Raw genomic sequence first — 18,173 nt, 5'->3', positions numbered from 1 at the left:
TGCCACACATGGAGTAGGTTAACTTGAGGTTAGCTTGAGTTTAACTGCCTTTATCCCCATTAGACTGACACTGTTGATTCGTTAACAAGCTAGTAATGATCTTATAAACAGTGGATGGCACAGACGACCATTTGTCTATAGGTTTGTTTTGTCTCAGTATGATAAACTGTATTTCCATATTATTATTTTTTTAAATAGATCACCGTCGACAGGAAGATGTGACTTGGGAATGTGCTGTGGCGGTGGTTACAGACCCCAGATTTGCTTGTAGGCTACACACCTAAGGTGTGCAGCCAACAGTACCCACAGCAACGTCTGAAAGTTCTCCTGGTTGTAGAGTCTGATTTGTGAAGGAAATATCTCGGCTGCTGGATCTACCTCACCGTTATAGCTCAAATACGCCAAATTTTATTTTTAATGAAGGCACCAGCAATTTCTGAACACCTGCTGGCAATTGATCTAGTTTTAACTTGTAAATGAAAGTGAATTGGAAATTTTGCGTTTTGGGGACGGGTGAATGTGAAGATGAGGCAATGGGTAGCGAGTGGTGGATGCATGGATGGGTTAATGCATGGGTGGATGAATGTTTGGATGAATGGATTAAGTGTATATATGACTGAGTAAATGAATATAAGGAGACATGTCTGCCGAGGCAGGAGATGTTACATTGAGTAAGATAACGTGAAAGTAGTCTCCAGATTAGCAAACTCCCACCCCGCCTTCTAAGGTCACAACCGCTGCTTCTGTAAACAATGTAATCAGGCAGAGTATAGTGTCAAAGCGGAATCTCATATTATGGCCCTAATCAGGAACAAACACAGGCTGTGCACCATAGCGACCTTTGGCCATTGGTAATGACTTAGGAACAGCAGAGGTGTGGGGGAAATGTGTTTCATTCACGCATAAGACCCCTTCACTTGTTGGGTCCTCCATGTCACTCCATCTCCATTGTCCTCTCCTGTTGGACTATTCCATCCTGCAGGAAAGGTGAAGAGGCTCTGAAATCGGAAGAGATGGGCCCTGGAGGACCACTCGCCGCCATCTGCCTCCCCCTCCTTCTCCTGGTGCCCACTGGGGAGAGCAAGTGCATGGGCAACTCAGTGACACTCAATGTGGTCCTCCTGGACGACAACGCGTCCGAGTGGACTTTGGCGAAGGTGAAGCCGGCCATCGAGCTGGGAGTTGAGAAGGTGAACGAATGGCTCAAGGAAAAAGGTACTGTGACCAACTTGTATTGGGGGAGTTGAGACGACAATAAATATACAGTGATTATCTAGCACTGAATTAGGAAAGGGAAAGGTCTGGCATGGTTTACTTATAATTAGGGCTCTCAGTTTTCCATTTTTACTCATTATTTTGCAGAGAAATAAAGACAAAAATTCACCTGCTTCTCTGTATTTTTGGATGAACGTGGAAAAAACGAAAGACAAGTCTTCTTTTCAGTTTTTTTCCATGCTGTTAAACATTACTGCTAGGCCAACGTCTGTGCCTACTTACAGAATGGAGAGTTAAAATAAAGACAGGGCTTCCTAATGAAGTTTTAAACAGTTGTAAACGAACATGTGTTTGTTCTAAAATGCTAATGTGTTAATATGACCATTTTGTATACGGGTAATCCATATTATATGTCTTTGTATAGCTCTAAAACCAACCCACCAGATGTCATAGTTAGAGTGTGCCTTTATCAGTTAAATACAAGGGGACATACAGCGCCATTATATTACAGAATGCAAAATAAATATGGAAAAAAAAGGAAAAGTAAAAAAAAATGGACATCATAAAACTGGAATCCTATTTATAACCGAACCCTGACCAACCTGAACTGGAGTAGAAGAGGAGAGGGCATCTTTGGGTCATGACCAAGCTGAACTGGGGAAGCTATAGTAAGAAGCATTTGCAATGCAATCGGTCTCGCCTTTGGGATCTTATATGAATTTAGATATGCAGCACAATAGCCTGGGTGCTGAAACATCGACTGTTCTTTAACATAGAGGGAAAGTAAGCACCAAACTGCGTGACACGCCAGGTATGGGAACACATGGAGAGAAATATTGCCTTTCAGCAGGAAATGGTAAAGTCCAAAGCTCTGTTTTTAATATAAAACCAGGGCCTTCGGTGGTCATATCGCTGGAAATACAAGATTTGAAAAAAATATTATTGTCCACGGGTGCTCGTGGAAGACAATTTCTATGGACTGGAATCTAGAGAATGCTAAAGTGATTCTGGTATTTATCGACCTCTGCTAGTCGCTTTCTATCAAGAAAGTTAAATAGAGGCAGTTGAACAGAAACAAGTCCCTAAGTGGAAGCAGACAAGTCCTAGAGCTGATCTCCAGAGCCCACAAAGAACATACACATATAAGTGTATGTTAAAGTATATAGTAAAGTATATACACTAAAGTATATACAAGAGGTCTGGAATGCTCGACCTAAAAAGGAGGTGTGGACCTGCATTAACAGTACATAACCATCATGTATTTGCACAAAGGGTAGCTGTGTTCTGAATAAAGGTACCATGGCCAGTCTGTACTGGGGCAAAGGCAGTCATGGATCAGTGATACCATCAACAGGACAAATTTGTATTGGGACAATGGACAATCGATATTATTTACAAACTCCTTTCTCTCCCTTTTGAAAAAGTTGTGAAGTTAGTCTAGCACAGTTCTGATGTAACATCCCCTCTATGGTGGGAATGGGCACACATCACCCCCGGAGGAGTGTAGAGAAGCCGCTTTCTCCACGGGGGGGAATGTATTTTCTGCACTAAGAGGGGAAAAAACGCAAAATGCGTGCCTCTGTACAGGGGATCCCATGGTCATCGCTGCTGTGGAAAACTCCACGGAGCAGGAATACGATTGTGCTGGGAATGTCACATGACATTCCTAGAAGTACGCCTGAAAAGCTGTGCCTAGCACAGCTTTCCAGATGTACTTCTGGGAATGTCTGTGAAGTCAAAAACATTCGGATATTATGTACGATTGGAACAGTACTGAAGTCTCTGCCCTTCATTTTCTGACGTTCTTTCTGAATCGGGTCCATACACTACCACAATAAAGCTTGGAAAAATCCAACTGCAAAAATAAAGACCATACAAAAGTACCTCATACAACTATCAACATATTAGAAATTACTACATTCAGCCAGGCTTACCTCCATCATGTTGGGTGATTTGCTTAAATCATAATTCATATTTGAACACAAGTGAACGATGGTGGATTGAGATATGTTTGCAGGTAAATATTATTGATATGTTCTTTGATACCCCATTTACAAGTTTGAGATTCCGGTCCTAGCTTTATCAGTTCTGGTAGGGAAGCAGAAATATTTAATATTGGGTTCCCAACTGCAGTTTACTTTCATCTATTGAATTTCGTTTTGCAAAATTTCAGCTGCAACAGCATTGAACCACATTACTGAATACGAACAACAATTACAATCGAGGTCGCCAGACAACAAATAACTGAACATACAGGCGGAATTCAATATGCATATTTTCGCACCCTGTCGTAGACAGGGCACAAGTCCTAAAAAAAGAAATGGGGGACTAACCAGGTTAGGCAGTATGCAAGTGAAATTATGACACGTGCCATCACAGAGCATGATGTCACGAAGCGTGACATTGCACGTAACATCACAGCAAATTACCTCACTGGAAGTGACATCACAAGAAGTGACATCAGATATTAAGACCTCACACATATGTTATCAGGTATATCATGAGTACATTTAAGCACATTATGAGATTTAACAAATGAGATTTGGCGTTGGGTTTGTGCCAAAAAAGTGGCACAATCTCGACTCAGACTCTGGGCATCAACTAATAATTTTTTTTTTCAAACTCTGCCACAAATAATTTAGCAACAAGGAGCGGCATGTCAGTAGATCTGTTATGCTTAATTGGCTGCAAAGTCAACATTTTAAAATATTTGATGGGGTTAAGGCATCTGCTGTGAAGGTGCCCAGTAAATCTCAGGGAATAGTAATAATGGCAAGATAACTCTGGTGGTTAATGCACTTGAAGGAGAGATCTGTGTTTTGTAAACTCCCAGATTTGAATCAAAGTAGTAGAGAAGGTAACAGGCACGGTGCTTCCATTGGGGCGTGGGGGCCTAGCCCCCCCCCCGCCCACAGCTCCCTCGGCTTCTTTGAACTTAAGTAAACTGATTCAGTTTACTTAAGTTCAAAGACGCAGAGGGAGAACTGACAATCATGTCAGTAGGCATGACGTTGGACCGCCCACCCCTTCAGAGTCTGAAGGGGTGGGCGGTCTGGTGTCACGTTGACTGACATGATTGTCAAACAGTGGGGGCAACAGGCAGCAGCACAACACAAGTGCGCATGAGTGGGGACGGAGGGCGAATTTTCACATCGTGCCCATTCATGCGCACTTGTTTTTTGAGTTGTTTGAGCACGCCCATTAGGAGCCCTTTGGGCTCCTAATGGGCGTGCTGCGGGCAAAGAATAGCCATGCCCTGGCGCTGTTAAACACACAATATGATGGACGGAATGTTGAACGATGGCAAAACATTCACCCCAGTCACAGATCTGGGTTAAATCTGTTTGTTATTATGCTCACCAAGCCACCCCAGTTCAGACATGGCCATATGCAAATCAGTCTTGACACTGTGCCTCATGGGAACAGTCCAGACCGAACTTCCAAGTCATGTCTTCCCTGGACAGGAATCAAGCATCCTAGGACCGGTTTCTAGCTATCAGCCGTCTTCAACCAGGATAGCTTGACTCCAGTGGCCTAGTGAGCACGGGACCCACGTCTGGGCATACCCTTCCCACATAGGGTGAACAGCACAACACAAAATATGATGGACGGAATGTTGCACAATGGCAAAACATTCACCCCCAGTCACAGATCTGGGTTTAATCCATCGTTATTTTGCTCACCAAGCCACCCCAGTTCAGACATGGCCATATGCAAATCAGTCTTTACCCTGTGCTTCATGGGAACAGTACAGACCGAACTGCCAAGTCATGTCTTCCCTGGACCGGAATCAAGCATCCTAGGACCGGTTTCTGGCTATCAGCCGTCTTCAGCCAGGATAGCTTGACTCCAGTGGCCTAGTGAGCATGGGACCCACGTCTGGGCATACCCTTCCCGCATAGGGTGAACAGCTAAACACACAATATGATGGACGGAATGTTGCACAATGGCAAAACATTCACCCCCAGTCACAGATCTGGGTTTAATCCATCGTTATTTTGCTCACCAAGCCACCCCAGTTCAGACATAGCATATGCAAATCAGTCTTGACCCTGTGCTTCATGGGAACAGTCCAGACCGAACTGCCAAGTCATGGCTTCCCTGGACCGGAATCAAGCATCCTAGGACCGGTTTCTGGCTATCAGCCGTCTTCAGCCAGGATAGCTTGACTCCAGTGGCCTAGTGAGCACGGGACCCACGTCTGGGCATACCCTTCCCACATAGGCAGCGCCAGGATTGGCTGAGAGGGGCTGTAGTGGCGCCAACGGACCCCGGGGCGTGGACCTGCTCAGGACCTCAGGTAGGATTTTTAAAATGTATTTTAATAACCCCCCTCCCCCCTGTGTGACGCGAGCCTCGACTGGAATTATCCATGTGAAACCCATACAATTTCAGGAGGAATAGTGCTCACTACCGGAAGACGAATTTGTGAATGCAATTCACATAAAAGGCAGGAGTAAGATACTAGTCTCAGAAAAAGCTTTGATAATCAGACTAGGACAGTCCATTACCTGTCTTTCTGAGCAGGAAAAAATGTGCTGTGAAAACCTTTGGATGCATAAGCTGTATAACTCACATAGGAAAGATAACATATTTTAATAAATGATCACTGAAGCAAGGTCAGTATTTATTTTGAAAAGTGAAACACAATTGGAAAAAATAGCGTTTAGTTTGATGTTTTTTATACGAATTTTGCAGGGGAAAGAAAAACGAGGGCTAGAGATGGACTGGTTTTTGAAATGATGAAATTAAATTTAAATAGATGTAAGTGATTTGGGAGGCGTTCTCCGGTACTCCAGAATGCAGAAGATGTGCACTTTATATTGCGTTGTTTTTTTCTGTGCAATTTTCCAAAGCTCTACAATTTGATCTGTCTTAGGAAACGGTGTTTTCAATTTAAGATGCTGGAAGGCTTTTGTGCTGCTTGTCAATTACGCCTCACATAGAATAAATTATATGTTTGTCAAAAAAAGAGGAAAAAAACCCATCCTCCGGCTGGCAGAAGGTTTCTTTGTGCCTGGAGAGTCTACCTATTCCTCTCAAAAGTGCGTTCACACAATACGCAGCTTCTTGTTGAAACGCCCATTGTAAGATACAATTAGGCATTACAGGACAAGCCCCCGATCGCCGCAAAGCCTAGTGCATCTTTGTTCAACTTTTTCCACCACAAAATGTTTTTTTTTTAAGCATCGTGCCACAGCGCAGTATTGAGTGCAAGTGAAGCTCATGGTCTTTTAGCGTCTTTTTTTATGTTTTCAAGCATACAGACCGCAGATTCGTTTTTTGGTAACCCATGCTTGGGAGCGATGTGCCTGTGTGAGTCCAGGGTGAGTGATGGCTGTGTGAGTGCAGGTTGAGCAGTGTGCCTGTGTGAGTCCAGGGTGAGTGATGTGTCTGTGTGAGTCCAGGGTGAGTGATGTGCCTGTTTGAGTCCAGGGTGAGCAATGTGCCTGTGTGAGTCCAGGGTGAGTGATGTCTGTGACAGTGCAGGGTCGGTGATGTCTGTGTGAGTCCAGGGTGAGCAATGTGCCTGTGTGAGTCCTGGGTGAGTGATGTCTGTGTGACTGCAGGTTGAGCAGTGTGATGTGTGAGTTCAGGGTGAGTGATGTGGATGGGTGAATGCTGGCTTAGTGATATGTCAGAGAAGGGTGAGTAATGGGTCTATGAGTGCAGGGTGTCTGTGCCTATGTCAATGCAGGGATATTGATGTATCTGTGCAAGTGCAAAGAGACTTGTCTGGCTACTTCCAGAGATGTGTTCGCCAAGCCACCTATTTTCTTTCTCAAATTTGCTTGAGAATGCAACATTTGTCAACTCTTTTTTTCAAAAATTTCTTGTTCTCTCGCCACAGTGCAGTATTTACGCCCACCACTTTCAAATGTCACCAGCCGCCCCTGGAAGGTAAATGTGTCTCCTGCAAAGCACATAATCTAACACGCAGATGACAGATTTTTATGTTATGTAGATAGTAAAGTGGGTTACTGCGTTTAACACAGAGATCCTTTTGTTACCTGCAGGTCATACATTGCAATCCTTCTAAAATACCACAGTGAGGTATGAAGGACATGTGACTCCTCCACCTTGTAACCCTCACCTTCTCATGTAACTCAGCTTGTACATTAATTTACACATGTACATGATTTATTGTCAATGTGTAATGTGTATCCTATATAAATAGCTCTGATACCCTGCATTTGTTTGCTTAACGCTATAAAAGAAATAAAATAGTGCTATTGAAATTGTAATTTGTGTAAATACTGAGACAGACCAACACACCCAACATTCTTATAGTGCATGCATCTCTTATCCACGGGGACTGAACAAAAGCAAAAGTTTGCCTCTCTTAATGTACCTGTGAAGAAATAACAAGCGGTGTGCCTTTGTTTCCCCTCCGTGACATTTACATTTAAGTGTGAGGTTCCAGGCAGCCTCAAGTCAGGATATTCAAACAAAAGGAGGCCTGATGACCCCTTAACTTCGGCACAGCTGGAGCTGAAAATATCCCCCTCCCTGCCTGCAAGTTGCTGCTGGGAATTGAAAGCAAAGTGCAGGCGCTGCTGAACGTGTCCCGGTGTCCGAAAATTACAGCGGGACACGTTCAGCATATTCCTGTGGGGCCCAACTTCTTGGCAGGAGGAACGGCGTCCACCTTCGGAAAAGAGTGGATGGACGCGGTGTACCTGCATGAATCCCCGACTTGTGCCCTGGTCCTAGCAGATACATTACTAACTTCCTTAGTTGTTACTGTGTCAGTAATAAAATTGCTTCCACGGGGTGATGATGTATAGACTGCATTTTTCACTGTTGCACCATTAGTACTTATCTAGTCAAATGAATATGCAATTGGAAGATTATTGCATTTTTATAAAGTTAGTATTTTTATATTCTCAAAATATCCAAAATCCACAAAGTATAGGCATGCCAAGATGTTCTTTCAGAGGTAGGTGCTAAAGTACTCCTCCGTGTGAGTGAACCCAGTCTGTCAATGGAACGGGCGGTGTGAGAAGTTGGCCTGATATATGATGCTCACTAGTTCTAGTGATCACCTTGTATCATGCCAAGCAACCCTTATGATAATTGGTTGTAAGTCAACCTTATAGACCAGTTAATCCTAGTGGTAACGTGGACAAAGCAGTCTTAGGCTAAACTCTGAAAGGCATGTGAAGCCAGCTGTATTACCATACACAACCCCCTTGAATATCACATGAAAGGACACCACACAGATATATATTGAAAATATATATATTTATTAACTACAAATATCCCCTGAACTCTTTATGAGCACAGAAGCACAGCGTTAAACAAAACACAGTTTAAAATACTCAAAAGTTGCACAATATGGATGAGCCCTAGGGGCCAACTAAACCATATACTAAGAAAGTGGTATAAGAGATACCAATCGAAAAGGAAACAGGCCTAGGGCCTTGGGAACGCTGGAGCTGATCGGGACTAGCAGTGACTAAGTCGGGAAAGGCCCGCGGGACTCGGGTGCAGTGTTTAAAGTGCACGCACTCACCAATGCAATGTCTATGGTGCGTAAAAGTTATAGAGTTAGTTAGTTAGGAACCTTCCGAGTGACCTAGAAAGCTGAAACTTGAGACACAGGCCCTAGAGGTGTGTACCAGTGTGGGGACACCGGCGTTGCTGAGTTACCTCACCCACAGGACGCGGGTGCATAGGGTTGAAGTAGTGTCGGGTTTCGTCACGCTGGTCGATGGTGCTTGGAGCTGAAGATGCTGCAGGCGGCTCGATGTGAAGAGTTCCGGTGGATCCAAGGGTGGATCTGAAGATGTGAAGACCTGAAAGCAGAGGGGACAATGTTCAAAGTCACTAGCCAGTGACTACCGTGGAACCAGATTGGAACCAGGCAATGTCGGGTGCAAACAGGCATTGAGGTGTAGCTTCTCTCTGCAGCCATGTAGACACCAGGGGTCGAGGACGTCCAGGAGTCGATCATGAGCTGTCCCACGCAGGCTTCTCGCTGTTGGCGGTGTCGGCAACTTGATTGGAGCAAACAGGCCTTGGCTAATGCAAGCCACGCAGGAATTGAAAAAGGCTTCTCACTCGGACCAGCAAGGTCAGAGCGGGTGCTCCTTTCTACAGGAGCGAGGACAAGTCTGGAGCAACCAGACCCGCAGTGCAGTTTGTCTGTTTCGTCGCCAAGATGGCCGCTGACCACGTGGCTAGTGGCCGGGATGGCGCGTCGAGTGGCACAATGCAAAAGGGCCCCACGCAGATCGTGGAGATGCTGGGGGGCTGATCTTCGGTGCAAAGGCTGCTCGGTGGTGGGGGTTCTCAGTCCCCAAAGCACGTCGAGGGTGCCTCTGATGCTGCGCAGTCAGCTTTTCGGGTGTCTTCCAAGAGGCCCGGTCCCACGTCTCTCGATACCTCCACAGGTCCCTTCTTTGCAGGGACTGTGGATCGGGCTGTGAGAAGTCTGGGAGTCTGGGTCTTGTCAGGCTCCGGGCTCGGACTCCGGCGGGAGGTGGCGGCAAAGCAGACGTCGAGTTGCTGGTTGGTACCTGTGTTCACAGGGTGGCCACTCCTAGGCCACAAGGGAGATGCTCTTCAGTCTTCTGGGCAGCAGAATGTCGAAGTCCAGTCGTCTTCTTAGTTTCAAGTTGATTCAGGATGATCTGAGGTGCTATGGCACTGCTGCCACTCTTATTCCCAATCTGATGGGTGGATCACCTACTAGGTCCCTCCTCTGGGTGGGACCAGGAAGGGGGGCGGTTACACCCCCTTTCCTTTGTCCAGCTCCTCGCCAGGCCTGGGTCTGGAAAGTCCCAGGACCGGTTTGGACTGGCTTATGCACGGGGACACCTTGTGTGCCCCGGGCATGTCTCAATGTATTCAGCCCTGTCCTACCCAATACACAAAATCCTGTCTGGGGTGGTGCTCGCACCTCCCAAGGCAGGAAACCCTTTGTCCAAGCCTCCCTCGCTGGAAGGACTCCCAGCAGCAGGAGGTCAGACTTGTGTCTGTGGTGGCAGCATCCATTTTGTGATGCTGAGGCTCTGGTTAACTTTAACCGGGGTTAAGGCTACGCACATGTCGTGTCCCTCTAGAAGGGTGGAATGCTATCCCCGTCGACAGAACTGTCGAGGGGATAGTATTCCAAATCGTATAACACCTTACTCGACATGTTTTGATAAAGCCAAACCAAAGTTAGCGAATAACCGCGAGGATTAAAATGCACTTAAGAGTATATGGTATGGCAATATCCCGGAACAGCTAAGGGAGTTGTTCCCGACAGCTGCAGACAGGCTTAGCTCATGCTAGAGCACCATCTCATATATTTCCACGCACTCTGCCTCCAGGATTGATGAGGCCTTCCATAGGAGTGGCTGATAGGAACACATGTGTCCAGTTTAAGATAGGTATAGGCATACTACACCTAAGCAAGAGGTGATTACACCAACTTGCCCCAGCTGAGCGATCAGCCAGTTGTGTCAAATATGGAGGCCAGGCCAGGGGTGGCACAATACATGCTGCAGCCCCTGGTAGGCCTTGGAAACACCTATGCCCTGGGTACCTAGGGTACACTGTTACAGAGGCCAATAAGGTGAACCAGTTCCAATTCGTAATGCACCTAAAGTGCATTGGTAGTAATTTAGAGAGAGAACAGCAGGCTGTGGGTCTGATTAGCAGGCCCACAGCCACATTAAGTCATAAACCAGTGAAGCAAAAAGCAAAAATTTGGGGTGACCATAGGATAGCAGACCCTACTCCCCTAACCCCCCCCCCCCCCAAATGCAGGGACATTAGACTAACCTTGACCAGTTGTGTCTTCATGTTCTAAGTGGAAGTACCTGGAGAGACCATCTGCATTGCCATGGTCAGTCCCTAGGCGGTGCTCCACTGTAAAGTCCATCCTCTGTAGGGAAATGGACCACCTGAGTAGTTTGGGGTTTTCACCCTTCATCTGATTAAGCCATAAGAGGGGCTTATGGTCGGTCTGAATCTTGAAGTGAGTGCCAAACAAGTAAGGTCTCAACTTCTTCAGGGTCCACACCACAGCAAAGGCCTCCCTCTCAATGGCTGACCAACGTTTCTCTCTGGGGGTCAGGCTTCTGCTAATAAAAGCAATGGGCTGGTCCTGGCCATCTACATTAAGCTGTGAAAGCACTGCTCCCACTCCCAACTCAGAAGCATCTGTTTGGACAATGAACTCTCTTGAGTAGTCAGGACTCTTCAGGATCGGTGCAGAGCACATGGCCTTCTTCAGGTCATCAAATGCCTTTTAACAGTTTACTGTCCACTGAACCTTTTTGGGCATCTTCTTGGATGTCAGATCATTAAGAGGGCTCACAATGAACCCATAGTTCTTAACAAACTTCCTGTAGTACCCAGTCAGGCCCAAGAAAGCTCTGACCTGAGTCTGGGTAGTTGGAGGGGACCCGTCCTTGATGGTCTGGATCTTACTCTCCAGTGGTTGAACTTGGCCTCCACCTACAAGGTGGCCCAGGTAAATAACCTTACTCTGCCCTATCTGGCACTGTGTTGCCTTGATAGTGAGGCCTGCCTTCTGCAGAGCCTCAAGCACTTCCTTCAGGTGGACCAGGTGATCCTCCCAGGTGGAGCTGAAGACAGCAATATCATCCAGATATGCTGCGCAAAAGTCATCCAACCCAGTAAGGACTTGATTCACCAACCTTTGGAAGGTGGCAGGTGCATTTTTCAAACCAAAGGGCATCACCACAAATTGATAATGCCCACTGGGGGTAGAAAATGCAGTTTTGGCTTTAGACTCCTCAGCTAACCTGATTTGCCAGTAGCCAGCTGTCAAGTCAAATGTGCTCAAATATTTGGCAGAAGCCAACTTGTCAATGAGCTCATCTGCGCTTGGAATAGGGTGTGCATCTGTCCTGGTGACAGCATTGAGTCCTCTGTAATTCACACAGAAACTCATCTCTCTCTTGCCATCTTTGGTGTGAGGTTTGGGGACCAGAACCACTGGGCTAGCCCAGGGGCTCTCTGAAGGCTCAATGACACCTAATTCCAGCATCTTGTGCACCTCAGTCTTTATACAGTCCCTGACGTGGTCAGGTTGCCTGTAAATCTTGCTCTTTACAGGAAGACTGTCACCAGTGTCCACCACATGGGTACACCAGTTAGTCTGACTGGGTGTCAAGGAGAACAAATGCCTGTATGCCTGCAAAACTTGTCTACAGTCATGTTGCTGATGTTCAGTGAGGCTGCCATCTAAGGCCACACCATCAACTGAGCCATCCTCAGGGTTCTGAGTGAGCAGGTCTGGGAGAGGGTCACTCTCTTCCTCCTGTCCCTCATCTGTAGCCATGAGCAAGCCCATGTCTTCCCTGTTGACATATGCCTTTAGTCTGTTGACATGGAGCACCCTGTGGGGGCTCCTGGGAGTTCCTAGGTCCACCAAGTAGGTAACCTCTCCCTTTTTCTCCAGAATTGTATGGGGTCCAGACCATTTGTCTTGGAGTGCTGCTGGGGCCACTGGCTCCAACACCCATACCTTCTGTCCTGGCTGATACTCAACCAAGACAGCCTTTTGGTCATGCCAAGCTTTCTGTAATTCTTGGCTAGCCTCAAGGTTTTTGGACGCCTTTTCCATATACTCAGCCATCCTGGAGCGGAGACCAAGTACATGGTCCCCTATGTCCTGTTTAGGCTTTTTGAGAGGTAACTCCCATCCTTCCTTCACTAGACATAGGGGTCCTCTTACAGGGTGCCCAAACAACAATTCAAAGGGGCTGAAGCCAGCCCCCTTTTGAGGGACCTCTCTGTAAGCAAACAAAAGGCAGGGTAGAAGGATGTCCCATCTCCGCCTGAGCTTTTCTGGTAATCCTTTGATCATACCCTTTAGGGTCTTGTTAAATCTTTCAACAAGCCCATTACACTGTGGATGGTAAGGAGTGGTGAACTTGTAGTTGACACCACATTCCTTCCACATAGCTGTCAAATATCCTGACATGAAGTTGGCATCTCTGTCAGATATTACCTCCTTAGGAAACCCCACTCTGGAGAAAACTCCAAGTAAGGCCCTGGCCACAACAGGAGCTGTTGTGGTCCTAAGTGGAATTGCCTCTGGGTACCTGGTGGCATGGTCCACCACCACCAGTATGAATCTGTGCCCAGATGCTGTAGGGGGATCCATTGGACCTACAATATCAATCCCCACTCTTTCAAAGGGAACCCCCACCACAGGTAGTGGTATCAGGGGGGCCTTTGTGGTGCTACCTGCTTTACCACTGGCTTGGCCTGTTACACAGGAGCGACAAAACTCCTTGGTGTCTTCAGACATGTGAGGCCAGTGAAAGTGAGGGACAAGCCTGTCCCAAGTCTTATTCTGGCCTAGGTGTCCTGCTAAAGGAATTTCATGGGCCAAGGTAAGTAGGAAGCCCCTAAAATGCAGAGGTATAACCAACCTACTGGTTGCACCAGGCTTGGGGTCTCTACCCTCTGAATAAAGGAGTCCATCGTCCCAATATACTTTATGGGCACCTTGAGCATTCCCAGCAGCCTCAGCAGCAACCTGCTGTCTGAGGGGTTCAAGAGAAGGACAGGTTAACTGAGCCTGCCCCAAGTCTGCCCTAGAAGGTCCCCCTGTCCCCATAAACTCAACCTGATCAGGTTCAAGTTCTTCAGAGACAGTTCCTTCAGGGGTCTCAAGACCAGCTTCCTGTGAAGGCTGATCCTCACTTGTAGGCAATTGGGAAGGCACAGCCTTTACCCTCCTGTTCTTCTTCTTGGAAGGTGCTTGGTCCATTGTCCAGGATCCAAGACCTGAGGTTCAGAGAGGCACTTTTTGGCCTGTGACCTGGTCACAGCAAGGACATGTGATCATAGCCCTAACATCTCTGCATAAGTCCTGTACTCAACTTCTGACCATAGAGAGCTCTCCAGGTCATTGCCCAACAAACATTCAACTGGGAGATCAGCACTAACCACAACTCTTTTTAGGCCAGTTACCCCTCCCCAGGAAAAGTTAACAATTGCCACTCTATGGGTAGTGGTGACATTGCCGGCATTGGTCACCGGGTAATTATCACCTGGCATGTATTGTCCAGGGTCCACAAAGTTAGGTGTCACCATAGTGACACTGGCACATGTGTCCCTGTATGCTTGAGCCACTTTGTCATTAATCAAAGGCGTCTGTCTGTATTTGCCCAGATTACTGGGACTGATGGTAGGGGCCAAATCTATGTCCCCCTCACAAATCAGAACAGCCTGTGTAAGGGTTCTGACTAGGTCAGAATCTCCTTCAGTTCCCAAGGTGATACCCACTACCCCCTTGGTTTGTGGACCAGCACTGCTAGCTGTACTAGTGGGAGCAGGTGCCTTAGGGGCTGCAGTGCTGGGGGCTCCACCCTTTTTACACTCACTTGTCCAGTGAGAGGTGTTTTTACAAGTACTACACCAGGGTTTTCTTTGACCTTCTTTCTTCTTCTTCTTAGAAGTTTGGGACCCACCCTCTGTATTAGTTTGGGGCCCAGTTGAAGACTTCTGGTCTTTAGTTTTCTGCTCCCCTCCCTTCTGGTCTGTTTTCTTCTGGTCACCACCCTGGTTCTGGTTCTGGTTCTGGTTCTTTTGCTTAACTCTGGTTCTAACCCATTTATCTGCCCTCTTTCCCAATTCTTGGGGTGAGGTCAAATCTGAGTCAACCAAATGTTGATGCAACTGCTGGTTCTGACAATTATTTAAAATTTGTTCTCTCATCAGCAAATTGTACAATCCTTCATAGTCTGTAACCTTGCTCCCCAGCAACCATCCCTCCAGAGCCTTAGTGGCACACTCAACAAATTCAGACCAGTCCTGAGTCTGTGTCTTCTGGGTGTCTCTGAACATTAACCTGTATTGTTCAGTGGTTAAGCCTAACCCATCAATCAGAGCACTCTTCAGGACCAGGTAGTTTCTAGAATCCCCATCACTAACTGTGAGGAGTCTGCCTCGGCCTCTACCTTCAACGGAGAGCAACAAGATTGCTGCCCACTGCTTCTGAGGGATCTGCTGTACTTTGCAGGCTCTCTCAAGTGCAGACATCCATTTGGTGGATATCATCCCCAGCTTTGTAGGGGGGCACAATCTTACTCAGGTTTCTGTTATCAAAAGACCTGTCTTTATCCTTGTGGATAATGCTGCCACCAGTGGGTTCTATTACACCACTCTCTCTAGGCTGTCTTGCTCTAGCAAGTTTCTCTTGGGTCAGGGCAACTTCTAATTCTTGTCTCTGGATCCTAAGTTCAGCCTCTCTCATTTTGGCCTCATGTTCCCTTCTCTGAGGGCTAGTCATCTCCCTTCTGGAGTGACCATGAGAACCTCTAGAAGCCTGGGAGGTATTGGAGTCACCTGAGTGATTCCTTCTCCTCCTATGCTCCTGGTAAAGTCTACCTGGGTGCCTGGGCAAAGTCATCCTTGCTCCAGTCCCAAATACACTTAAGTTAGCCTGGTTTAGCCTGCTGACTAGCACCTGACTATTTCTGCCATCATCAGAATCACTGCTCCCCCTGTCTCCTCTTCTTCTTCCTCCTCCTCATCTACCTGAGGAGCTCCAGTGACTTGGTCACCCTCATCTACTTGGACTATGGGGACATTGCATTGTCATCTTCAGTGGGAGAGCCTCCTTCAGCATTCCCTGTGGGGTCTGATTTAGAGGTCTTTAGAGTCTCAGACTGGTCTTAGAGCTCTCTAAGATGGTCTGTAGTAGGGGATGGCCCTGTCTTCAGACCTCTTAAGGCACAAAGCAGCCTTAGTTCCTTGAAGGAAAATATAGCAAATTTGGATGGTGCCCTTGGAGGGTCACTCTCAACAGGAGTAAGTCCACTGGACCCCTCTGCTCCAGACATTGTCCTAGTGTGGGTGGATATGTTGCAATCTACCTACACTGGTGTTTACCTACTAAACCTATCTAGTAGTTGTAGTCAGGGTGTGCCATTCCCTATCCTCTACAACAACTAAGTTCAGTAGAACTTAAGTATACTAGTCTTCTTTTATATGTACCTAGCAGGTACCTGTATGATCTTTCAAATGATAATCTCAAAGATTGTAATGGTAAAACAACAGCAAGCTCAGATCCCAATCCGCTGCTCACCAATGTGAGAAGTTGGCCTGATATATGATGCTCACTAGTTCTAGTGATCACCTTGTATCATGCCAAGCAACCCTTATGATGATTGGTTGTAAGTCAACCTTATAGACCAGTTATCCTAGTGGTAACGTGGACAAAGCAGTCTTAGGCTAAACTCTGAAAGGCATGTGAAGCCAGCTGTATTGCCATACACAACCCCCTTGAATACCACATGAAAGGACACCACACAGATATATATTGAAAATATATATATTTATTAACTACAAATATCCCCTGAACTCTTTATGAGCACAGAAGCACAAGCGTTAAACAAAACACAGTTTAAAATACACAAAAGTTGCACAATATGGATGAGCCCTAGGGGCCACCTAAACCATATACTAAGAAAGTGGTATAAGAGATACCAATCGAAAAGGAAACAGGCCTAGGGCCTTGGGAATCGCTGGAGCTGATCGGGGCTAGCAGTGACTAAGTCGGGAAAGGCCCGCGGGACTCGGGTGCAGTGTTTAAAGTGCACACACTCACCAATGCAATGTCTATGGTGCGTAAAAGTTGTAGAGTTAGTTAGTTAGGAACCTTCCGAGTGACTTAGAAAGCTGAAACTTGAGACCCAGGCCCTAGAGGTGTGTACCAGTGTGGGGACACCAGCGTTGCTGAGTTACCTCACCCACAGGACGCGGGTGCATAGGGTCGAAGTAGTGTCGGGTTTCGTCACGCTGGTCGATGGTGCTTGGAGCTGAAGATGCTGCAGGCGGCTCGATGTGAAGAGTTCCGGTGGATCCAAGGGTGGATCTGAAGATGTGAAGACCTGAAAGCAGAGGGGACAATGTTCAAAGTCACTAGCCAGTGACTACCGTGGAACCAGATTGGAACCAGGCGATGTCGGGTGCAAACAGGCGTTGAGGTGTAGCTTCTCTCTGCAGCCACATAGACACCAGGGGTCGAGGACATCCAGGAGTCAATCATGAGCTGTCTCACGCAGGCTTCTCGCTGTTGGTGGTGTCGGCAACTTGATTGGAGCAAACAGGCCTTGGCTAATGCAAGCCACGCAGGAATTGAAAAAGGCTTATCACTCGGACCAGCAAGGTCAGAGCGGGTTCTCCTTTCTACAGGAGGGTGGGCAAGTCTGGAGCAACCAGACCCGCAGTGCAGTTTGTCGGTTTCGTCGCCAAGATGGCCGCTGACCACGTGGCTAGTGGCCGGGATGGTGCGTCGAGTGGCACAATGCAAAAGGGCCCCACGCAGATCGTGGAGATGCTGGGGGGCTGATCTTCGGTGCAAGGGCTGGTTGGTGGTGGGGGTTCTCAGTTCCCAAAGCACAACATCAAGGGTGCCTCTGATGCTGCGCAGTCAGCTTTTCGGGTGTCTTCCAAGAGGTCCAGTCCCACGTCTCTCGGTGCCTCCACGGGTCCCTTCTTTGCAGGGACTGTGGATCGGGCTGTGAGAAGTCTGGGAGTCTGAGTCTTGTCAGGCTCTGGGCTCGGGCTCCGGCGGGAGGCGGTGGCAAAGCAGACATTGAGTTGCTGGTTGGTACCTGTGTTCACAGGGTGGCCACTCCTAGGCCACAAGGGAGATGCTCTTCAGTATTCTGTGCAGCAGAATGTCGAAGTCCAGTCGTCTTCTTAGTTTCAAGTTGATGCAGGATGATCTGAGGTGCAATGGCACTGCTCCCACTCTTATTCCCAATCTGAGGGGTGGATCACCTACTAGTTCCCTCCTCTGGGTGGGGCCAGGAAGGGGGGCGGTTACACTCCCTTTCCTTTGTCCAGCTCCTTGCCAGGCCTGGGTCTGGAAAGTCCCAGGACCGGTTTGGACTGGCTTATGCACGGGGACACCTTGTGTGCCCCGGGCATGGCTCAATCTATTCAGCCCTGTCCTACCCAATACACAAAATCCT

At 47.4% G+C, this 18,173-nt stretch overlaps 1 protein-coding gene across 1 annotated transcript in view; it reads left to right on the top strand.

Moving 5' to 3' along the window:
* The first annotated feature begins 871 nt into the window (after positions 1-871).
* The window catches only part of LOC147747989 (guanylyl cyclase C-like), a 679,125-nt gene continuing 661,823 nt past the window's right edge, over positions 872-18,173 (top strand). Inside the window, exon 1 of the mRNA XM_086957579.1 lies at positions 872-1,215. Coding sequence (XP_086813705.1) covers positions 1,014-1,215 — 202 coding nt within the window. The 5' untranslated portion in view covers positions 872-1,013. The remainder of the gene's footprint in view (positions 1,216-18,173) is intronic.

The sequence above is a fragment of the Lissotriton vulgaris genome, chromosome 1_1, assembly GCF_964263255.1.
Source record: "Lissotriton vulgaris chromosome 1_1, aLisVul1.2, whole genome shotgun sequence".
Taxonomy (NCBI): domain Eukaryota; kingdom Metazoa; phylum Chordata; class Amphibia; order Caudata; family Salamandridae; genus Lissotriton; species Lissotriton vulgaris.
Note: the sequence above shows the minus strand (reverse complement) of the source record. Positions and strands in the feature narration are given on the sequence as shown.